The sequence below is a fragment of the Podarcis pityusensis genome (assembly GCF_964106645.2).
Source record: "Podarcis pityusensis genome assembly, chromosome: 8".
Taxonomy (NCBI): domain Eukaryota; kingdom Metazoa; phylum Chordata; class Lepidosauria; order Squamata; family Lacertidae; genus Podarcis; species Podarcis pityusensis.
In genome coordinates this window covers 25,756,731-25,781,197 of record NC_138033.1, presented here as the reverse complement: position 1 = coordinate 25,781,197, position 24,467 = coordinate 25,756,731, and the positions used below count along the sequence as shown (strand labels likewise).

The following is a 24,467-nucleotide window of genomic DNA, read 5'->3' as shown; positions in this document are numbered from 1 at the left end:
GTAACTCGGAAGGCGGGTCGAGTCGCAGTGACATATACGGAAGGGCACGTCACGCTCCTTTGCAGAACAGTCGCCGAGGCTCCAAGAGGTGCAACTTCAGACCCGGCAGGCGGGTGAGTGAGAGGAGCGCATTACTGGTCAGGCTCAGCGGGGCTTCCTTTGGAGCGACTGCCCTGTAGAGACAAACACGCAGGAGCCCTTCTTAGGCGGGAAGAGGGATCGGGGCTCTTTCTGCTCCCTGCGGTGGTTTTGGGGGTTCCAGTGCCCCCTCCGTCTTGGGAGGGACCCTTTTCAAGGTGGAGGGAAGAGAGAGGGCCCCTCTTCCAGGTCGAATGGCTTTTCTTAGTTTGTTTCCGTGGGTGACATGGTGAACCGTATGTTCATCTTTTGGAAAAGGATTCGCCTGTTGCAGTGCCAAAAGAGTTTTGGTGGTGCCTTAAAAGATGAACGAATAAACTGCGGTGTGAGGTTTTGTGGTCTACAGCGCTAATCCCTGGGATGGGTTTGACTCTTGATGAATCTGGTGAAGTGGGAGAATCATAGCTCAGGGATAGAGCATCTGCCTTGCATGGGTTCAACCCCAGATATCCTCAGGTGGAGCTGGGAGAGACTGACTCCCCTGAAACCCACTGCCAGCCAAGTGTAGACGAGCTGAGCTAGGTGGCTCAGTGGTCTGACTTGGTATGAGGCAGTTTTCTGGGTTCCTATGAACCTACAACAGGTTGTGCTGTAATTGATTGGTCACTCTGCAGTCCTAAGCATGCCTACTCAGAAGTAAGTCCTGTTGAATTCAATGGACCTTTCTCCCAGGTAAGTGGGGTTAGGCTGACAGCTGAAGTCTCTTACAGGACATAATCCTATTGTTTTTACTCTTTCGTTGATGCTACCGCTGGAGATTTATAGAACAACTCTATATGGAAAGTAATCCCCATTCTGGGTCTCACTCTGAGATAAGTGGGTATAAGGTTGCAGTTTTTCTACCTCCGTAACCCGCCCGCCCCCCAACAGTCCAACTATATGTAAAAAAAAACCCATGAAAAAATAACATGATCCTACATTACTCAGAAGTAAGCTCCATTTAACTGGAATTTACAGGTAAGTTCCTAGGATTACAGCATATCCTACTTCTAAGTAGATATGCATAGGGTTGAACTGTTAAGCACTTTTTCAGAAACCCTGGAACATACTAGGGAATAAGGAAGAATCTGTTCCAACTGTAAAGGGTTTCATCTTTGAGATACTTTATAGGAAGGATATAAATATTGATGATAAGTATGGTCATTCATGTGTGGTGGTTATATGTATATTTGTTTACCTATACACAGAGAGAGCGCTAGGAAGTACGGCCTAAGTGGGAATGTCTTGCTTCCACTCTCTTCATTTAGTTGGGCCATGAAAATGAACCTGCTTTATGATTTCTGTTTTTAAAGGTAGGGTTCCCCCTTCTCCTCCTCCTCCTGTCATGGGAGAGGTGACAATAATTACATCTTCCTCTTTTGATGAAATACCTTGTTTTTCCCAACACCCTCAGTAATTATGAGAAGGACGGGGGAGTTTACTGACATCTTTAGAGAAGTTCCTCCCATTACCTTTTTCATATTGCCAAATAATCCATATGGATAGACCAGGAACTTCCTGGGTGTGTTCAGAAACTCATACAAGGAATGGCTAGAGAAACTCCAAAAATATATATTTTGAAAGAGGGCTAGGCTAGAATGCTTCTTTCTGATGTGCTACTTTTCTGCAGGCAAGGAGTTTTGTATCATCATTATTTGTGGGGAGGAGCAGTCAATAATGCGAAAGATCTTGCCTTGTAATCTGAAGTGGAACACTCCTAGGTTTGCCACTTCAGTGAAAACTAGGCTACATTTCTTCAAGTTTTTTTTAGACATCTTTTCCAAATGATTCTCAAAGTGGCTTTCAAGAGCAGTAAACAGAGTTAAAAAAATAAAGCAGAAACGCTGATATATTGATGACTAACACCTCCATCATATTTCCAGCTGTGTTAATCTTGTTGCAGCAAGAACAACAAAGTCATGTGGCACCTTAAACAAAGTTTATGATGGCGTAAGCCTTCACAGACCACAGTTTGTTTTATCAGATGCACAAAGTATTATCCTGAGTTACAGGTGTATATAGTCTTCATATTATATTACTACTGTATAGTCATAATTATCATTATGTCACTTTTATTAGTATTAGTCACTTTTTCTCAGAAAGGAGAACATGAATTGACCTACAAAATTAAAAGCTAGTGTACCTCAGGTTACATACGTTTCAGGTTACATACGTTTCAGGTTACATACGCTTCAGGTTACAGACTCCACTAACCCAGAAATAGTTCTTCAGGTTAAGAACCTTGCTTCAGGATGAGAACAGAAATCCGGCTCCGGCGGCGCAGCAGCAGCAGGAGGCCCCATTAGCTAAAGTGGTACTTCAGGTTAAGAACAGTTTCAGGTTAAGTATGGACCTCCAGAACCAATTAAGTGCTTAACCTGAGGTACCACTGTATTATGTATAAAACAGAAGATCCAACTCAACCCCGCTCTACTAAAAGAAGCAAAAAATTAAAGTCCACAGGTCTGGGTGAATAAAAATGTATTTGCTAGGCACCTAAAACAGATAGTGATGGTGCTAACATGCCTCTCTGGGGTGAGCATTCCACAAACAGGAAGCTGCCATTATTTATTTTATGGAGTACAGCATTCCCTCCTTTTCTGCTGTGTTCTAACCCCACCTCAGCCTTTTCCTTCCACTGCCCCAGTAGCAGCCTTCCAAATAACCCCACTAAAGTTATTAGTCTGCCCAAAAACCAAATGCACACCCTATTACCTTGCTGGGGGTTGGCAGAAGAAGGATGAATAGCTTTGTCCCTCTTGCAGCAACCTACTACATTTCTTTGCTGAGTGCAGAGGAGGGACGGGGGGCACTGCATTCCTCCTCCTACTTCATGTGGAGTTCCAGGTCTCCTATGGCTGCTGGGCAAATGTATAAAGACAAGGCACTGTCCAAGAGAAGAGAAACAGCCTTCAAACCACTGAAACAATTGCTAAGAGAGAAGGCAGAGCCTTCTTCCCCTTTGCCCCAGTACTGCTAGAGGGGTTGCTGTAACTGAGGGAGGAGATATGTAACTGACACTACAGTCCAGTACATGTCTATTCAGCTCCATTGAGTTCAGTGGGACTTTCCCAGGTAAGTACTGCAGAATTGCACCCTGAAACTTTCTTTTCCACAGCAACTGGTTGGAGCAACAATAGTCAATTGAACCGTCTTTTGCTTCAGCCTTGCTGGCTACATGAGGAATTGCTGCTTTGCTGCAGGAGTTAGTTCTGAATTCTTCTTTATTTGCACATAAAGGGTGGCAAAAGCTTTGTGGGCAGTACTGTATAGGAGCCCATGAACCTTGTACATGCCCATGGACTCTTGCACAATTAGCAATGCTAGTATGGCAGGGCCATCCTCTGCAGAGATTAATTTTATTATAGGGTTTTAAAATATATTGCTCTTCCATGAAAATTGCCTTGCGTAAGAATACGCAATTGAAACAGAAATCCAAACAAACCTGAAAGAACATAGAGGCAGGTGGATTTTAAAAGCCAGGTTAGTAAAAGGTAAAGGGACCCCTGACCATTAGGTCCAGTCATGACTGACTCTGGGGTTGCAGTGCTCATCTTGCTTTATTGGCCAAGGGAGCCGGCGTACAGCTTCCAGGTCATGTGGCCAGCATGACTAAGCCGCATCTGGCGAACCAGAGCAGCGCACGGAAACGCCGTTTACCTTCCAGAGTGGTACCTATTTATCTACTTGCACTTTGACATGCTTTCGAACTGCTAGGTTGGCAGGAGCAGGGACCGAGCAACGGGAGCTCACCCCATCGCGGGGATTCGAACCACTGACCTTCTGATCGGCAAGCCCTAGGCTCTGTGGTTATACACTGGGCCAATATTCTATCATATTACAATCAATAAAACTGCAAAGGTTCCTCCATAACTGCTGTGAAACAAGGCATGGTGACCCTGGGGGCCTCCAGATGCTGGACTCCCCATCAGCGCCAGCCGGTATAGTGAGGAGTTGGCCATGATGAGAGTTGTAGTCTAGCAACAGCTGGAGAACCAGAGAACCTTCATTCCTTCTGTTATGGATCAGTAAGATGCATGTTCATCCAAAGACGACCCTGTGTCCCAAAATTCCGGTGTCTTCAGATTGTATTTTAAAACATACCTGTTCAAAAAGGCATTTGATGGCTGAAAGATAACTGTTCCCAGCAGTTAGTTGTTCCAGCTGGCATCCGCCTGTCTTGGGAGACAATGGAAAAGTGCACCTTTGTGAGTAAAGTCAAACCATTGGAGACTTACAGCACTTGCTGTGGCTGTACAGACCAATATGGGAGAGACATGTTTTGTTGAGCAGAGACAGATAAAATTGTCCGGTTGTGCTGCTGCAGGTGCACCACAACATTTCTTCTCTCTATTCCTCCCAGCAGTAATTCTTCCTCTGGTCATTGCTATGGATACACGACCTGACTGTTTCCTAATAGTGCAATTGTCTGCAAGGGATTCCCATATGGCGGGATTAATGTTGCCAGCCTCCATGTCACCTTTGCAGTCATCTTTGTAACACAGAGATGGTCTGCCAACTGACCTGGTGCCTAAAGCCAGCTCCCCATAGAGCAGGCCCTGGGGGATTCTGCCGTCTTCCATTCTGTAGACGTGACCAAGCTAGCGTAGATGTCACTGAGACCAGAGTGCTGACATGCTGGGAATGTGGGCTTGGGAGAGCACATCTTTGTTTGAGTCTCTGTCCTATCAAGTGATACCCAAAACTTCCTGATGCAGTTCATGTAGAAGGTGTTGAAGCATCACTCCTGGCAAGTGTAAGTTGTCCACAACTCACTTCCACAAAGCAGTGTGCTCAACATGCAAGCCTGGTAGACCTTCAGTATTAACTCGAAGGATATGTGACTGTTTTTAGATGTTACTGATGTTTTTGTTTTACTATTTTGTTTCACTGCTTTGTTTCCCACCCCTCCCCACCCCCCAAATCCTGGGCTTCTTTGGGATGAAGGGCAGGATAGAAATTTAATTAATAAGGATGAATAAAACTTTTTTTTCCTTCCCATAACTTTCAGGCTCTCCTTTCTCTTCAACTTAAAAAAGTTTGCTTGAAAAGGGAAGACCATGTCTTGGATAAAAGAAGGAGATTTGTCCATCTTGGAGAGATTCTGTGCCAGTGTGATAAAGGTAAGTGTTACGCTGATGCTATCACAAGTTATTTGACTTGGATGCTTGCATGTGAGTGTTAGAAGTATTGCTGCATGTATGATGCTATAGGGCTTGAAGGGTGAAGAGCTGAATCCTGCCGGCAACCCAGATCCCCTATCTTGTAGGCCATGAGACCTTGCAAAGCACCGCACATCGCGATGTCATATATGACATTTAGGTGGGCATGCTTGGCCAGAACAGCCTTATGGGCCAAATGGGGAGGCCTGGCAGGTCTCATTAAGCCCATGAGCCATAGATTCCCACCTCTGCTATAGGGGAACACCTCTGGAAATTTTGGTCCTAGAGTCTCTCCTGGAGAACCCTCTTTCTGCAGTGGCATTCCTTCTCTTGCCAGTGATCTCTCATGGGCCAGAGCTAAATATAGGCAGGGGCACCCACCTCTCTCTCCCCCCCCCACCCAATAGTGTACTGCCGAGGGGACAGACAAATTACTATTCTCTAAGTTCTGTAGTGATCACTTTCAGAACTCCGTATGTTTCCTCCCTTCAGGCTTCCCACCTGACATGGCATTAGGCTAAGGGCCAGGTATTGCCTGACCAAGAGCTGCAGGTTCCACAGCCCTGCCGTAGAGGATAGCTCTTTTGGCCATAGGCAGGAAGGAATTTCAGGCAGATAAGTGAGTGGGATGGTGGAGAAGGGTTGGCTGGCTCTGCCTGTCCTCTGCACCCAGCCCAGAAACAATGTGGGCTCCTGCAAGGAGGACAGAACTCCCTGTTCCTCCTCCACTATTCCTCAGCAGGTTGGTGTGTGTGTGTGTGTGTGTGTGTCTGTGTCTGTGTCTGTGTGTGTGTGTGTGTGTGTATGTATGTATGTATGTATGTACCGTATTTTTTGCTCTATAGGACACACTTTTTCCCCTCCAAAAATTAAGGGGAAATGTGTGTGCGTCCTATAGAGCGAATGCAAGCCTGGTAGACCTTCAAGATTTCCCCCCACTGTGCTTCCCCCCACTGCGCAGCTAACCCCAAAACCAGAACAGGGAGACGGAGCACTCCGTCTCGTTCTTCTAGCTTGGGGTTAGCTGCGCAAAGCCTCTGCAGCGCAGCGGGGTGCCTTCACCCCGCTGACCTCCGGAGGCTACAAAGGCTGTCCCAGAAGCCTCAACCCTTTGGAGTGCAGCGGGAACTAGCGCTGCACTCCAAAGGCTTTGGGTCAGCGAAAGGAACCCGAAGCCTTTGGAGCGCAGCGCGAGGTCCTGCTGCGCTCCAAAGGCTTCAGGGATCTTTGAGGCTGGCGGTGCGGGAAAGCAGAGCTTCCCCCCACCGCCAGCCCCACAAGCTCAGGCAGCGGGAAGGTGGCGCGCTGCCTTTGCGCTGCTCCCCGACCTGGTTTGGAAGCTGGCGGTGGGGGAAAGCAGCGCTTCCCCCCACCGCCAGCCCCACAAGCTCAGGCAGCAGGAAGGTGGCGCACTGCCTTTGCGCTGCTCCCCGACCTGGTTTGGAAGCTGGTGGTGGGGGAAAGCAGTGCTTCCCCCCACCGCCAGCCCCACAAGCTCGGGGGGCAGTGGGAAGGCGGCGGGCTGCCTTTGCGCTGCTCCCCGACCTGGTTTGGAAGCTGGTGGTGGAGGAAAGCAGTGCTTCCCCCCACCGCCAGCCCCACAAGCTCGGGGGGCAGTGGGAAGGCGGCGTGCCGCCTCTGCGCTGCTCCTCAACCTCTTTGAGGCTTTTCCCCGAGGAGGGAGAAGAGACTGACTGGCTGTGTCAGTCCCTTCTCTCTCCTGGTCGAAAAGCCTGCAGGAGCTTTGCACTCCTTAAAGGGTGCGCGGCTCCTGTGGGCTTTTGCAGGAGATGGGGGAATTCCCCCACCTCCCGCAAAAGCAGGGAGAAGGTCTGGGAGCAGCGCACAGGCTGCGTGCAGCCTGTCCGCTGCTCCCAGAGCTGGGGAGGGGGGGAAATCATATTTTTTTCTTTGATTTCCCCCTCTGAAAACTAGGTGCGCCCTATGGTCAGGTATGCCCAATGGAACGAAAAATATGGTATATTTGCAGGTTGCCAACCTTTATGAGTATATGAACAAGGCTTTCCTATGGTGCTCGTAGATCTGCTAGGATTAGGCTCTGGACCACCTTTCAGTTTGTGTTTTTCTTCTAAAGCTCAGCAGTTATTATTTTAAAAAACCCTGTAATTTGGGGGGTAGAGGTGTACTGCTGACTTAATCTGTGTCGCTTTTGCTCCTGCACTCTGCACACAACTGTTATTTTCGGGCCATTTCCCCCCCCGCCCCCACTTTGTCTCACCTTTAGGGAGGGCAAGCCTGAGTTCATGCCTTGTCCTGGTTTGGGAGGCCATTAGCAATACATTCTCATTGCGCTCCCTCCCTTAGCAAGTCTACCCACTCACTTCTATTGCTGTGACCTATTATTGCTACCACCCGCTTGCTTGCCAGACAGAACCAGTGGGCAGACAAGCAGTGGGCAGCAGGTCTTTATTTGCTCATCCCTTCTGGGCCAGAATGAGGCACAGGTGAACAAGCAAGACTAGGAGGATCGGGTCCAGGTGGCTCTTGTTTGAATGTGGGCTATCAGCAGGTGCCTGATTCCGCTGACCTTTGATCTCTGCCCTGGCTCATGATACATGCTTAGGCTGAAATTGAGTTTGATTATCATTTTTCTGACAGCTTATCATTTCTCTGCTTTCTCCCCCCCCCCTTTGCATTTAGGCAGGCCCAATGCCCAAGCACATCGCCTTCATCATGGATGGCAACCGCCGTTATGCTCAAAAACACAAAGTGAAAAAAATAGAAGGACATTCACAGGGATTTGCAAAACTAGCACAGGTGAGGAGGACCTTTTCTAGACAAGTGGCTGTTTAGGATGCAAAGTCTGAGATGGTGGCTTCAAGATTTAGTTCACATTTGCCTTGGCTAGGTCAAAATGTGTGTGTCTAATCACCCTGTTCCCTGTTCTTTTTTCTGTCTGCCTGGGCTCAATTTCTTCCTTTTGAGGTCCAGATTAAAATTGCTGGCTTTAATCTTTACAGCCTTAAATGGCTTGGGACCAAGTTACTTTATATACAATTTTCTCCCCTCTGTACTTACCTGAATCTTAAAAGCTTCAAGGGGTTTGTTTTGGGTTCTCTGGATGACTTGAGGTGGGTAACCTCCAGGGAGAGGGCTTTTCCAGTGGTGGCACCCCAGTGGTCATTGGAGAGATTATTTGATGAGCACAAAGGGAGCAAAAACTACCTGTTTAGCAGATATCCGTAAATCAAATGGGGAGAGAGGTTTGCGTGTGTTTCTGTAACCCACTCTAGAGCTATTTGATGAAGGGCGACCCAAAAACAAAAATTTAGTTTTAGTGATTAGTTTGTTGTCACTTTGAATAAATAACTCATTTTCTACAGACACTGCAGTGGTGCTTGAGTCTGGGTATCCGGGAAGTCACAGTCTATGCCTTTAGTATTGAGAACTTCAAGCGATCCCAGGAAGAAGTGGAAGGCCTGATGGAGATGGCAAGGCAAAAATTTACCCGTCTTCTAGAAGAACAGTAAGCTCCTTCGTTCTAACCTTCCGCCGCAACCTGCAAGTCCAGGGCCGGGAACCTGAGACCTTCCAGTTGTCACTTCCATCAGCCCCAGCTAGCATGGCTAATGGTCAGGGATGATGGGAGTTGTAGTCTAGCAAGATCTGGAGGGCCACAGGTTGCCCTCATTTGCTGTTAAGGAACATGATGTATTTCTGCATGCATTTAAAAGTTAGGCCTGACTTGAGTCATCACTTCTGTCACCAGCAGGAAACATTGAATTGTATTCAACTGACTTTTACTCAGAACAAACCGATTTAAATTAATGGACCTAAGTGAGTCAAAGCCGTTCATTTCAGTGGGTCCATTCTGAGTAAAAGTCAGTTGGAAAGAACCCATGAATTAATCCTGCATTAGAACATGATTTTTGCCCTGGTGGGGGAAATTGCAGTAAATATACTTGATTCTAAAGTAGCTTTTTTGTATTGTCTCAAAGGCAAACTGTTGGAAGCAGGGTTTGGTTATTTGTTTTACATATTTATTTGCCATTCCCACAAATGTTCCCAAGCCAGTTTACCTAAGCAAAATATTCCTTTTATTAAAATAAAAAAAGATACCGCTGAATAAAAGCAATAATAACCTATATAAGCAGCATAAAATCATTTGGTGGAGAGAGAAAGACAGTTTAGCAGTTTAAACAAATTAACAGGCCTGGGGAAATAGAGGTCTTGGCTGCTGCCAAAAAAAGACATCAAGGTGGTTGCCAGGTAAACATATTGGGAAATTATTCCATAATTGAGGTGCCACCACTGAAAAGGCCCCATCTTCATTACCTGCCTGCCACATTTCACCTAGTAATTTGGAGAAAGACCTCAGGTGAAGATCTTTAGAGTCTTGGTAGGTACATATGGAAACAAATGTCACACTAGTTGTCAGTCTCCTTAGTGACTAAAATTTTTGTATAATTCTACAGGGAAATGGCTGAGGTTTCTGTGAACTGACAGATTAGTAACTGAGGATATGGAATATTGCTGTTCTTTAACTTATTTTTGGAACAATACCTTCCCAAAGTTTCATCCATTTATTTTATTTTCAGTATATAATTTCAAGGGCCTAAGCTTTAGCAGATTAGTGTCTACTTTGTGAAGTGCCATAGGAGGCACATGTGTGGGGTGATGGTGGATGGAGGTAAAGAAAATCTGGTCAACAGTGATGTTGGAGGGAATTGAAATGGAAAAAATAGAGACTGTGACAATTAAAAGCTTAAATGTACATGCATGGGCCAGTTACAAAGCAGTGCTGATCACATAAACATTAGTAGGCTAATTAACCCCTGTGGTGATAATATGAGAGCAAGAAAGAGACCTGCATAAAATTATTACAATTTTGTGATCATTTCTAACATTTATTAATTCATAATTATAAAATTATTTACATACCATTCTCTTGCAACAAACCAAGGGGATGTTTACCAGCAAATCTTTTTTTAAAAATGATATTTTATTGAACTGTTTTAAATTATAAAGCAATAAAGTGATACAAACAAAAAAAGGCACAAAACTCTGTAAGGGAGGGGGGATATATGAATACATACAACAATACCCTAACCCATACATTCTTTTATAAATTTGATACTGTTCTAACACTAATGTAAATATTAATAGCCTACCACATTTTATATAAATGCATTCCTAATATTATCATTTATCCAAGCAGAGTCTACGTCTGTAAACATGTCTGTTCATCAGTTGCAAGTGTTATCATATTATCAAAAGGAGATCATGTATCCATATCAGTCTCTTGGCTACCATTAAATCACAGAAAATCTATTTTCGTTGTCCCATTGTTAACTTCCTGCAACAAATTAAGCTAAGAAACCTGGAGGTATAATATTTATAGGTATATTATTCATGTTTCTGCATATTTTTGCACTACAAAATAAAATAAAACCAGCCTGAGTTTTTAGAGGTCTTCCTGTGAATAGCTGCTGCTTGACTGTATTACAGCTGTTAGTGGTACCAGGATAAAAAGAGAAATGTAGTTGTGTTTTGAATTTTACAGGGTCAAATAGACCATTAGTGTATATTGACAGAGCAGCAGAAAGAAACTAGAATAGTGGGTACTTACTGGGTTCTTTTCAGTTCTGTGCTGGACTATGGAGAGTTTGGAGGATTATTCCACATCCTTGTGCTATTATCGGGATGAAAATGGCCATTAGGAATCAAGTTTCCACAGGCTGCAACAATGCCTGCTTTCTCAAGCACACAGTTGACCTGAAGAAATACAGTGGTACCTCTAGATACGAACGGGATCTGTTCCGGAGCCCCATTTGCATCTAGAGGTAAATGTAACTAGCGACGGCACGTCTGCGCACGCATGCGTCACTTTTCGCTGCTTCTGTGCATGCGCATGATGTCATTTCGAGCGTCTGCACATGCGGCGAAACCCGGAAGTAACGCACTCCGTTACTTCTGGGTTGCCGAGGAGCACAACTCGAACACGCTCAACTCGAAGCATATTTAACCCGAGGTATGACTATACTTGATAGAAGGTCTCTCTAGAGATGATGCTGGACTCTCAGTTCCCTCAGTCCCAACCATTGGTGCCCACAGGGCCTCTGGGTATGGTCTGAAAATACATGAGGACCACCATCTTGCAGATTGTGAGCAAGGCCTGGATGGATAACCACCTGAGAATCTCATGTATGCCATGAGAAAAGAAAGTTGGGGTTTAACTAAATCTGGAGGGGCACAGGCTTTCCTACCTATTATTGTTATTATCATTATCATTATCATCATCATTTAATAATAAAATTTATATACTGTCCTTCATCACATAATAAAATACAAAATAAAACACAAGTAAATAATTAAACCAAAGTTATTTATCATTGAGATGAGGGTAGCATGATGGCTAAGAGAATGAGCTGTGAACAAGGATATCCCCAGATTAGTCAGCTGTCATGAATTCAGTGGGTGGTTTGGGGGCAAGCTCCAAACCCCATTCCCACTGCTGTTTATATAGGGATAATCGCTGTAACCTACTCCACAAGATTGTGCATAAGGATTACAGAATAATTGTATGTGGAATGTAAGAAAAGAAAAGAAAAGTGTCATATGATAGCTATTACATTAATTATAAAGTATGTTTCATACTGTCCTGTCCTGTACTTGAAGTGAAACTTCAGGGTTTGCCAATAGCTGACTGGTTAACTATGGGAAAAAAGGTTGTTTGGACTGGAATTATTAACCCAACTGGCTGTAACCTGCTAGCTGGTATATAATTTACATTGGGAAAAGTGGCTGGGGAAACCCAGCCAGATGGGCGGGGTATAAATAATAAATTATTTTTATTATTTATTGGGAATAATTATTATTTATTGGGAATAATAAATTATTATTATTATTATTTATTTATTGGGAATTTTTATATTTTCAAATTATCTGTTGGTATAAAGCAAACTTTATTAATTGGAGCAGTTATATCTTTCCCTCCACTGCTCTCCTAGAGCTAAGATCTGCTCACAACCAAAACTCATTTCAAATGATACCATAACACTGATAAGAGGGACAGCCAGTAAAGGAAGTAAACAGAGACCCAAACAGCACTCTTGGAGCTTCAGTGTGTGTCCTTCCTCTGAAGTGAAACAATTAAGGTGCTTAATTTGTATATTAAATTGTCTAGAATCTTGGGGGAGCTGCTCCAATTTAGACCAAGATGAAAGTAAATATAATTCTAGTCTAGGGTGGGTATGAACAGCATTCTTCCTACTGTAGCATAAACCTGATTATATGATTTTTTTCTCAGGTTACGTCTAAGAAGAGGGGGCATTCAGTTGGGACCCTGAAGGCAATAATTTTTATTGGGGCTCTTAGCCAGTGGAGCCTGGCGATGGCAGGATTGAGCACCTTTGCCTTCCACCCTAGGCTGAAGCAAAGTGCAACTGTGTAGATACTCTGGTCCCCTCTTGTAAAAGTCAGTAGACTAAATTAATTAATGTTTCCCCATGCAATGGGTTTGAAAAACCAACACCCACACAATACACTTCATTGATGTTCATTCACAGCTCATTAAAGTACAGTGGAACCTTGGTTCTTAAACTTAATCCATTCTGGAAGTCCATTCCAAAACCAAAGCGTTCCAAAACCAAGGCGCGCTTTCCTGTAGAAAGTAATGCAGAATGGATTAATCCGTTCCTGGCTTTTAAAAACAACCCCTGAAACAGCAATTTAACATGAATTTTACTATCTAACGAGACCATTGATCCATAAAATGAAAGCAATAAACAATGTACTGCAGTCACACAATCAATCAGTCAATCAATCAGCTGAACTGGGTTCCACACAGTCACAAAAACAAAACAAAAAAGAGCCACAAAAACGCAAAATAAATAGCAAGAACAGACAGACCTCAGTGTAACACTCAAAACAGAAGTGTGGCACTCAAATCAGAATCGTAACACTCAAAAAAGAAGTGTGGCACTCAAATCGTCAGCATAACACTCAAAACGGAGGCGTAACACTCAAAACGGAGCATGTTCGGCTTCCGAATAAAGTTCGCAAACTGAAACACTTACTTCCAGGTTTGTAGTGTTTGGGTTCCAATTTGTTTGCGTACCGAGGCGTTTGAGAACCAAGGTACCACTGTAAGCTGAAATCATGGCTGCTGGATGATATAGTAAACATCTTTGGAGCTTTTGGCAGGACAGTTTCAAATGTGTTGCTGTCTTGTCATTGTTCACGTGGCCCCAGATCCAACTCTTGCTTGCGTGGAAAACCCTTGTGACTTGTATTCTTCTCTCCCCCACTCCTCCATGTGTCTTGTTGCAAGATGTAAGCAGAATCTCTGAATAACTGAGTGTCGGTTAATAATGACTGTATACTGTATGTGCTGGCATTGCTGGGGTTTGTCTTGTCTGTTGTGTGAGTCAAATTCCTCCATCCTCTTCCTCTTCTCCCTTTTAGGGAGAACTTGGAGAGACACGGTGTGTGTGTTCGTATCCTCGGGGACCTGCCCCTCCTGCCGAAAGATATCCAGGAACTAATTGCCAAAGTTGTGCTGGCAACGAGGCACTACAACACGTGAGTCCTGTTGCAAAGTCTTGCCATTTTAAAACATGGTTTTTATTGGAGTCGTCACAAGACCATAAAAGCAAACAGAACATCAGTAGGGGCATGTTTGTCAGATGTTTGAACAAAAACCAAGTGATCATTCATTACTCTCATTGTGCATGTCTGTATTTAATGTCAAAATGGGGCAGGGAGGTATTAAGTCAGGCCACTCCCTGTACATAACCTCTCTGCAATTGTATCAGAAACCCTGGGCCCATCCATATCTTGGCTTTGTGTGGATTATGAACCCTTTGTGCTGCCTTTAATTGTGTAGTAGTAGTAGTAGTAGTAGTAGTAATAATAGTAATAGTAATAGTAATAATAATTTTATTATTTATACCCCACCCATCTGGCTGAGTTTCCTCAGCTACTCTGAGCGGCTTACAGAATATATAAAATACAATAAAGCATCAAACATTAAAAACTTCCTTTCAGCTTCCTTTTAGGAGGAGATTCAGAATAGACTACCAGTTTAATTGGATGTTTAAGTTCAGGTATGATGAGGGAGGAAAACTTTCTTAACACCGTGCATCATTTTTCTTCTCTCTTTATTTTTAAAAGGTGTTTTTTGAACATTGGTATTGCATACACATCAAGACAAGAGATTAGCAATGCGGTGAAAGAGCTGGCTTGGGGAGTCGAAGAAGGACTGCTTCAACCCAGGTAACCTTGCATGTTTGATTTCTGCAATGGGGCTGCAGTGGAAGCATCCACTCTGTGGCATACCATCTTCAGACCCAGGTTGAACTCTGTTCCTTAGGCTTGGCAGAAGGAGCTGGATCATCATAGTGCTGACTATCGGGCCCTTGTGCCCACATGAAACCAGATTTTCCCATCCCCCACCCCCATACTGCTGCCGCCGCCACTCCTTGGAGCACATTCCTGTACACTGATTGGCTGGCCATTGTGTCAATCATGAAGAGCAGTTTTCAAAGCATGAAAACCTTTTTTTAAAAAAAACAAAAAATAAAATAAACCAAAAAACACCAGCAACCTTAAAGCACTAAGCAAACATTGGAGGGCATAAATATGCAAGGCTCTTGAAAATGCAAACAAATCAGTCATGAAATCCGAAGCCTCAGCGGAAGGGCAAGCTGGCAGTCAGGACTTGAGTCGCAGGCTCTACCTGTGCTGCTTAGGGAAAGGTTGGGGAAAGCAAAGCTCAGGCTGCAGGAGGAAAGCTCATGCCGGTTACAGTTTTCCAGTCTGTTTGTACACAGCCATAATAATACTTTTGCAAGGCTAGCCTACATGGTGCCCTCCAGGTGTTTCTGGACTTCAACTCCCATCAGTCCCTGCCAGCATGGCCAGCGGTCAGAGATAATGGGATTGTAGTCCACCAGCATCACGCTGACTTGCTCCCAGTGTCCTACACCACCTCCTCGTCTACATTCTCCACTGCAACTGTCTGGGCCTTCCCACAGAAGTCCAATGCCATTCTGAAACCCCTTAAATGTCTTAGAGAAGCAGTGGTGGATCTTGGGGTCTCAAATTTCAGCAGTGCCCTGGGTGATGCCAAATTTCGGCAACCCTCCACCTCTCACACTCCATTCTAAATCATAGTTGCCGGGGCCTGAGGCCCGCGCCAGTGCGACCAAACCTCTTGAGAGAAGTCACGTGTACTAAAACTCAGTGTGCCACCTTTCTGTCTCAAATACCTACCCATATAGCTTTTTTGAAACCAAGCAAAACTATTTGAGAAACAAAAGAAACACACAGCAAGCAAATGCTACAACAAACAGCATGAAACAGACCGCTGGGTACTCAATAGGAGGTTGCTAAGCAGTGCTGGTGACATGTCCCAGGCTGCACCCTTTCCTGAGCCATACAAGTGCAAGCACATGGAGTTCCATTTAGGCAGATGTGGACTGGGGAAGGAGGAGGAGCAGCTCCACACCTGGCACAGAAACCCAAGAAACCAAATCAGGCTGAAAGAGGATGAGCAGAATTCTCTATCTCTCTCTGCCAGCCCCCAGGAGGCTGGTGAGACATTCTGCATGCTAGTTACTCTTTTTCACAAGGTTTTTCCATGCACTGAGCTGGTTCTTTAGAACTTCCCTGTTCTTTCAAGTCTCTGGAGGGCGTGAGGACAAAACACAAGTGGATTTATTTTAGGTTTATGATCTTACAGATGTCATGGTCTTAAATGCTGGTACACTTTGTATTGCCTTTTTGTGTTTGTGGTTGTAACTGTGTTGCATTTCTTCTTCACCTACTTGGTGCATTCTTCTCTGGCGGAAAAGTAGTATTGAAATGAAAAAGAAAAATAAGTGCCATAAACAAAGAATGGGCAATTAGGCATAGTGCTAGTATAGATTCAAGAGTTGTTTGTTTTTTTATTTGGAGTTTAGAAACTCCAAATAAAGGGCACATCTCCCTTGTGCCCTTTAGAATCTGCTCCACACTTTAGAAACAATAATAAAATGAGTCTGATTGTATATGAAACATGTTTATCAAATGTATCTGGTGCCAGTTTACTCCTTACCACCCAAAGCAAGTTCAAACAAAGTCCTCAGTGCTTTCAGAAAAATGCTTGGAATTTGCTTCTTGGGGAAGGCAGTTTCCTAAGTGGGTAGGCCATGCTGCTCTCTGTGCCCTCCTTTTCTTCTTTAAGGAGATTGGCACTCGGTTGGAATAATTTAAAGTTAAGATCCAGAGGTGCAGAAATAAGCACATGGTGCCGTCTTTCTAGTCTTCATGGCTAGGAGCCTCACCACTGCCTCCTAGCCATGATGATGAGTGTAGGCTACCCCTGAATTCAGAGACAGTAAACCTCTGGATACCAGTTGGAGGAGCGACAGCAGGTGAGGGTTGATACCCACATGTACCACTTATGGGTTTTGCCATAGGCATCTGCATGGCTGCAGTGTGTGGAGGAGGATGCTGGAATAAGTGGGCCTCTTCTTCTTTGCCTGATCCAGATGGTCTTCATGGTCCACCTAATGTGCATTCCATTTTGTAGATAAACATTGCCTCCCTAATTTAAGTTTTGTGTCTCTTAGTGATGTATCAGAGTCGCTGATCGACAAGTGCCTGTATACCTGTAAATCTCCTCATCCAGACATCCTAATAAGGACTTCCGGAGAAGTCAGACTTAGCGATTTCATGCTCTGGCAGGTAACAGTGAACTGAAATTACCCATGAGGTTGGAAGAGTGAGATCCACCTCTCCTGCTCTGCTTGGTCTTGTTTAGAAATAATTTGGCTCTGGGGATTTTGTTGTACGGTTTCAGGAAAGATTTTTTCATTTCAGCTTTGGGGGTGGAATCTAAATCTCTCTTCATTAAACCATTAGAATAAAAATACATTTGAAGATATTCAGTCCTGCATCACGTACTGGAATTCCAGCGTGAACAAAGGAGCTGTCAGATCAGGGCTAAATGTTGAGAGTCAATGTCAAGCTTTAAAAACAATAAAGCCACTCCTACGGGCTCCAAAAATCTTGTTCAGATATAAAACTGATGTTGCATAAATGACTGGGTCATGCCTCAAAGAAAGTCTTCTGAAACAAAAATGTACTTAGTAGGCACCTAGGCAGCTTGTTGCTGGTGACTGATTTCGGCTGGGAACTGATTCCAGAGAAATGGAACTGCAGAACCAAAAGTCTGGTTTCTAGTGCAAGTTAAGGCATATGGTACTCTCAACACTATTGCATCTGAGCAGAGCAGTAGCTTGGTAGGGCTATATTGGGCAAGGGTCACCCTTCCAGATCAAGTTTTTTAGGCCTTAGAATGCTAAAAGCAAAACCTTGAACTGTACCACTAGCTAGTGCAGCTCCCTCAGCAGAGGTGTTTTATGGTGTCAATAGAATACCTCAACAAATGGTGTCAATAGAATACCTCAACAACCAACCTAGCTGCTGCATTCTGCACTAGCTGCAGCTTCTGGATTAAGCTGCATGCAGGTGCCAGTCCTAAGCCATGGATATGCCTCTGAATATCTGTTGCTGGGAGGTTTGTGGACTTCCTGGTTGGCCACTCTGAGAACAAGATGCTAAACTAGATGGACTTTTGGTCTGATCCAACAGAGCTCTACTTCCCATACTGCTAACATTACAGCAGGAGTGGCCAGCCTATGGCCCTCCAGATGCCACTGAAGACCAGCTCCCAACAGCCCCACCTTGAGTGGTCAAGGACAATGGCACTATACCCCAGCAGTGTCTGGAAGGCCGCAGGTTAGCTGCCCCTGAATTACAGCTTTTCGTTTTATGCTAAAGCATGAACTATAAATGGGGAAATTTCCTTTCAGGATTCCCCCTTTGATTTCCATGTCCCATTTGCTAAGGGACCTCTTCACCCCATATATCCCTAGCTGGCAACTGCCCCCCTCAGCTGGAGAATTCTGGGAGTACCACATGTCCCAGAGGTGCACTTAGCCTGTACCTAGAACCTGGGCTTTGAGTCTTGCAGCTACAGCCTTCTGGGATCGGTTATCAGCTGAGATTGAACAGGCACCTATCATTTTGATGTTTAGGAGGCTAGTGAATTGTGTAGGTTGAATGTGAAGCGAGTGCAGCTCTCACCCTGCTTTGCAAATGCCAGGGTCATTCTACCTGCTGGTTTCCTGCAACATGATCCGTTTCCCAGCAGAAAAGGAGGGGTGTGCTTTGCTACAAAAAGGACTGCAAGAAGCAGGCCTGCAAGAATCTGTGCTCTTTGGCCTGCATTAGAGTTGGCTAACCTTTTCCAGGCAGAGGGCCACGTGGACCCCATGGTTGTCCAGGAGGTATGGCCAAAGTGGGAAAATGTGCACAACAAGAACTGTAGTTCTCAAGGCTGCCTTCCAAAACATTTTCCCCATAATGTTGTTTTGTTATTTTTATTGTAACATAAAAAGTGTTACTAGCAAATAAAAGTTCAGTAGCAGGGTATCACATCATACTATACAGAAAACAAGCAAGCAAACAAACAAAAAAAGGATAAGAGGAAGAAATGGCAACACACCAGTCTAAATTGAGGCATCCATATTTCCTGAGCTGGCGTGGATGGTGAATGTTGGTCATCGAAGTCCAAAGCATGAGAAATAAAATCCCACCAGAAATAAAATCCCACCAGCAATCTGGATCATTCATCCCTCTGGATAAACAGTGTTATCCCCACCCCCTGCAATAGCTGAAGTCCATATGTTCTTAAACCATCCTGGCTGCAGTTAGCATCCATGCCAAAGGTTGTTTAGAGAAACAAGCCTTCACATGAACAGTCATCATGTTCAGTAAAGACAATTCTGGGGAAGCCTGTATGGGTGATTTAATTATTTTAGATATTTCTTGATAAACTTGAGACTATTCAAAACCATTGTTATAAGTAAGTGTTAAAGTCATTGTTTTAAAATGACTTGGAGTGGGGTGGCTTGGAGAGATACAAGCCATTTGGCATCACAATAGTACAGTGAGGGACCTACATGAGCTGTTGGGATGGGGAGAGGAGAGGATTTTTTAATTTCTTTTTTTATGGAGAAATTTGGGGGGAGCCACAAATAGCTTTTGGTATCACAGCAGGGAGCCACTGGAGTGTGTGTGTGTGTGTGTGTGTGTGTGTGTGTGTGTGTGTGACAGAGAGAGAGAGACAGAGAGAGAGTGTTAGAGTAGACCACAGGTTGTCACCTCAGGCATACATCCTTAGAGCTCAATTCCCTTCCTTCTCCTACCCCCAACCCCCACCCAAAAAAACCCAGAAAACTTTTTAGAGCTGTAGTGTTGGACTGATCATGCTCCTTTCACTGCCAAAAGGATACTGAGGTGGAATGGCAATTGGTATTGGATGTGCACACTCTAGAGTGAGTCCTCACAGCCTCAGTCCTTTCTATTAGCAGCAGTGGGGCAATGGGGAAGTCACTTTTCATTACTGCAAAGGTCATAGTGCAAAGCTAAACACCTCTCTGCCCTGTTTTCACATTCTTATAGTGGAATTTTGAGGTTACAGGATTCCAGCATGGTCCAAAGTATCTGCACATAGCCCATGCAATCAATGAATAGGAATGTATGTAGCATATGGATGAAAGGCCTTTTGTGGGTTTGTGCTAGAATAATTTCACTGGCCAACGTTGCTTGATTCTGTGGTGGTCTTCCCTCTGCAGGCTGCCTGTTAAACTCCTTGTTTTTCTTTCTGCAGACATCTCATACATGCTTGGTTTTCCAGTCTGTGTTGTGGCCAGATTACTCCTTCTGGAACTTGTGGGAAGCTGTCCTTCAGTTCCAGATGAACTACAATGCTTTGCAGGTAACACCCGGAGGGCACAAATCTGAGGCAAATCTGGCAAACCCAGAACTCCCCATCGACATATTATGAATATTAACTGACTTTCTCAAGACTTAAAAGACTGGGAACTGTGCCAGTTTTTGTTTTTTTTTGTTTTTTTAAAGACTTATTGCTTTAAAAGCAAGCATTCCCCATCTCAACTGTAACACTTGAGCAAAAATTATTTGCCTCATGTCATTTATATATTCATGGGCTGAACACAAGATTTTATAATAATAATAATAATAATAATAATAATAATAATAATAATAATTTATTTATTTATTTATACTCCGCCCATCTGGCTGGGCTTCCCCAGCCACTCTGGGCAGCTTCCAAAAAAATATTAAAATACTGTATAATAATAATATAATAATAGATCCCAATTTCTGGAGATCAAATTTTGAGTAGGATTTGGTGAGGTCCTCCTAGTTTGTTTTATGGATAGACCGTAGAATTAGTTCAAAGCTGGTAAAAATAAGTTTCCTAATACCAAAATGGTTAAATATATGACATCATCATAAAAGGTAACTAAGCCCAAATGTGCCCCTAGTGAAAATGGTATTAGGTGATCTAGAAACAGATTTAGACATTGGGTGATGTTCAGTGTTCATCATATGCAGAACAGACCTATTGAAATGTTTCTGATAGCTTTTCCATTGTGGGTAGATTTTAAAGTGGGTCAGATGTCTTCTTCTGTTTCAGTTAAATACTAGTCAAAAATACTAGACTAGTTAAATACTAGTCAAAAATCAGAAGTGCAGAAATATTTGATAGTGACCAAATACACTGAATTTTTGCATGTAGCAAGACAAATGCATTGCCGTAGAACGGAATGCAATTGCTTGGTGAGAGTGTGTATGGAAGAAAAATAATTTTAGGAAGAGGGAGCAAACTCTAACTTTGAGAAGCATCAGGGATTGAGTGTTCTTTGTTTGTTTGTTGGGAGCTGTTGCATGGTGGATGGAGAGGCATTTGGGAACCAAACAGAAGCAAATTTCTCCAGCAATTTTTGCTTCTCTATTCCAGGGAAGCCAGTGAGGTGCTTTGAAGATGTTAAGGCACACCACTCTCATCAACCTTGACCAAGTGGCCATGCTGGCTGGGGCTGATGGGAGTTGTAGTCCCGCAAACATCTGGACGGCACCACATTGACTCTCCCCCTATTGACTATTAGGCTTGCTTCATTTTCATCAACTCATATGCCATTTCTTTTCAGAAAGCCAGGGATTTGTACATGGAAGAAAGGAAGTGGCAGCAGATGGAAAATGACAAGATCTGTGTGCTGGAGAAGCTGAAAGAGGAAGGTTCTGCATCCTGTACAGATGCGCAGAGACGGCGGACTCTCCTCCAGGAATGCAGAGCTAAACGGGAAGAGAGAATCCAGAGTTTTTTGCAAGCCCTGGAGAATAAGCACATGGACTTCCTGGAAAAACTGAGTATGGCATCAGCATGACCAAAAGGAACTTGTAGGGCCAGGAGTCAAGTGCAGGAGAGGAAGGACATGAATCAAGTTACAAACAGTCCAGCTGCTGCCAGTGGTCTTCACTTGTTAATGGGAATGTAAAGTTTTGTTTCCCTTTGTGTTCTCAGTAGACATATACAAGACTTTACCACCTCTGTGTTACTGGTTATTCAAGCTTTGGTTGGGGATGACGGTGTCTGAAATAAGTTTATGCTTCCTAAATTCCATGTGGGTTTATAAAGGTAACCAAACAAAGAGGACAAGCTTGAGTAGATGTTCTTGGGAAGGTCTGTCCATGTTTCACTCCCTCTTCCCAAACTGCAGTGTTTCGGTGCCTCAGCTAAACAAATTTCCTTAAACTTCTTCGAATTCTGAAAAGTTGCTTGCCGTGCAGGGAGGGGTGCAGTTGGGGAAAGTGGACAAGGACCCTGTTTGCATGCACACAGACAAATGGGTGTCTAGTTCTAGATGGGCTTTTTGATGCCTAATTAGAAGACTGGCTATCCCATTAAATAAAAATAAAAATTCTCGTCTCAATTTTCTGTGTGTGGCCAGAAACAATAGAATTGCCCTAATTTGGTGAATCTGCATACTTGTGAGGCTCTACAAGGAAACATACATTGCCTGCCCCAGAATTATTTTGGCATTGTGGTACATAAATTAATAAAAACTAGATTGGGAGAATGTTCTTTCTGCTTGGCTCTGTATGTGCTACAGAGCTTTGGGCACTCCAGTTTGCTGGAGGTGTATCTAATACAGCATACTCTGCTGTCTCTCTGTGTGTGGTTTTTTTAAGTGTTTTACTTTCAGATGGCACCAGAAAATGTCATTTTTTAAAAATAAAAAACTTGCAGATTCAGCATGCTGGATACAGCTGTGAAGAGGCTGATTAAGGCATCAAGCCATGAATAAAGCAATTTTTGGGGGGAGACAACAGATTTTAAAAATAAGCTGAATATTATTAAAAGTTTCAATTCTAAAGCTATGTGAATCCAAAGAAGAAATGTGCAGTTTAATTATCTTTTTAAAAAATGGTGAGGATGAGCCAATTGTCAGAGAACTGATACAGTAAATCATCAAACCATTTAAGAATTGTGTCCTTTTTCGATGCAAGTAGTTAAGGATATATACAGAAATACATGGTGACCAATAAATTATGGGAACTTTGTTCTCATACAGTGGCTTTACCTACTGTTAGAAGCTGAATCTTTATAGCTTTTATGATGTCTGAAACAGCTGTTTTAAGAAAGACCTCAAATTCTAAAGGGAATGTCTCTCCTGTTTCTTGAACAGGGCATGCACATAACCTCCCAGCCATGTGTTATCTTTTCAGAGGTGGGAAAGAATATTTGTTAGTAAATGTTTCTTCTGCATTAAAAACTTACAATCAATAAGTTGAAAAACGTGAATGGTTGGTTCTGTGGGAAACAAGAGGTCCAACATCCTTAATAAAGGTGTTTCTTTGTCTACATGGTTTAGAAGTAGATGTTGGCACACCAGTCCAAACCCCCTCAGGGGTGGCAGCCTCCAGTGCATGGGTCAGTTTTGGTGCTTCAGGGAATCCAATTTGGTTTGTGGTGCCATTTCCCCCCAAAATCACAACCACGTGTCCATCAGCTGATGGGCTTTTTAAAATCCTGCTGGGTGTTACTTCACCAGTGCATTCCCTATGGGGAACATGCTTCCATAGCAGACTCCTGCAGGAAGCCTGACTGAACCCTGAGTAGGTGAGCAGAGAGTTCAATCCTACTTGGTGCTTCACCACCCCACCTCATCTCATGGGTCAATTTTTGATAAGGGAGTGGGACTGCCTACCAACATATCACTTCCATCATGATAACAGATGGATGGGTGATTCCCACTTACCTGCCAAAAGTTGGTCAGTGGGGTGGGGGAGATAATGACCTGGCTCACTGGGTGTATACAGAACAGTTTGCATCAGTGTAGCCACTGTGGCATCCTATGCTGGCAAGCATGCTAGCTGCCGGTTGCATTGGTCACACATCAAAACTAGATTACTGTTAAATGTGCTGGTGGTGGGATGTTGTGTCTCTGAATCTTCTGAGACCTGATGTACAAGATGCAGCAGCCAGACTACTGCATAGTGTTTTTGGAGCTTTTTGCTCTTGCTTTACATCATTTGCACTAGCGCCTGGTCTAATTTCAGGAGCAATTGAAAGTGCTGGACACTTGCCTTCATAGTTCTCAACTGTGTGGGACCAGTATACCTAAAATACAGTCTGCTGTCATATGATTCTTTCCAGTGACCAAAATGTTTGGGTGTTTGGGAACTCCTTGGTGGAGCGTACTCAGTTCTGGCAGGCAGGCTTTTGGACTGGATGGTGGGTCATTTTGCTGGATTCCGGTTTTGTACTAACTCTCTGCTGCTTGCTTGTTCTGCACCCCAGCCTCACCCCCCGCATACATTTGTGCTTTGTGATTTTAATTCTTTGCCTTTTTAAAGCTGCCTTGGGTGGCTCAAATTATGAATGAAAAAGGCATTCAATCACCCTCTAGCAGATTTTCAGGGTGTCCAGTAGGTTTTCAGTGGAACTTGCTTCTGTGTGCTTAATGTCAATGACTTTAATCTGACTAAACAGGCTTATAGTACATGCTTGCCTGTTTAAATGGCTTGTAGATCACACTGAGAACAATTGGAATGAATGGCGGCTGTGTTGCCGTTATGTGGTTCATTGCACCTACTGTTAAGGGGTATTTCTATTCCTGGAGAATGAGAGTAAGAGGCCAACTTGAGTTATTTTTAAGAGTGCGAAGTTGTTTAGCTCTACTGTAGTAACTGTGTTCATAGTGAAATATAACTAGAATCCTGATGGAATTTAAAAAAGTTGAAGATTGTTAGATTTGGCAACTGGCATATGAAATGTTAAATCTTAAAAGTGCTTCGTGTAGTTAC

At 43.7% G+C, this 24,467-nt stretch overlaps 2 protein-coding genes and 1 long non-coding RNA gene across 4 annotated transcripts in view; 2 read left to right on the top strand and 1 right to left on the bottom strand.

Annotated features, from left to right (window-relative positions):
• The window catches only part of LOC308482644 (uncharacterized protein), a 74,373-nt gene extending 69,251 nt beyond the window's left edge, over positions 1-5,122 (bottom strand). For both annotated transcript variants that reach the window (XR_013989368.1, XR_013989369.1), the window contains exon 1: positions 2,833-5,122. The gene's annotated coding sequence lies outside the window, so the exon portion shown is untranslated. The remainder of the gene's footprint in view (positions 1-2,832) is intronic.
• DHDDS (dehydrodolichyl diphosphate synthase subunit) lies at positions 16-22,740 on the top strand. The gene is made up of 9 exons (XM_081015914.1): positions 16-113; positions 5,129-5,240; positions 7,941-8,057; positions 8,624-8,766; positions 13,707-13,823; positions 14,415-14,516; positions 16,856-16,970; positions 19,963-20,070; positions 21,308-22,740. Exons 2-9 carry the CDS (start codon positions 5,178-5,180, stop codon positions 21,542-21,544), a joined length of 1,002 nt encoding a protein of 333 aa, XP_080872040.1. The 5' UTR covers positions 16-113; positions 5,129-5,177; the 3' UTR covers positions 21,545-22,740.
• Positions 17,692-19,506, top strand: LOC308482648. Its single transcript, XR_013989386.1, has 2 exons — positions 17,692-19,337; positions 19,447-19,506. It is a non-coding gene; the product is annotated as an uncharacterized lncRNA (long non-coding RNA).
• Positions 22,741-24,467: the final 1,727 nt, after the last annotated feature.

Bases quoted from the DNA above. Each gene is read 5' to 3' on its own strand.
- DHDDS (XM_081015914.1), top strand. From the start codon at position 5,178: ATGTCTTGGATAAAAGAAGGAGATTTGTCCATCTTGGAGAGATTCTGT. The intron at 8,058-8,623 runs GTGAGGAGGACC...CATTTTCTACAG, and splicing joins GATTTGCAAAACTAGCACAG to ACACTGCAGTGGTGCTTGAG. The intron at 8,767-13,706 runs GTAAGCTCCTTC...TCTCCCTTTTAG, and splicing joins ACCCGTCTTCTAGAAGAACA to GGAGAACTTGGAGAGACACG.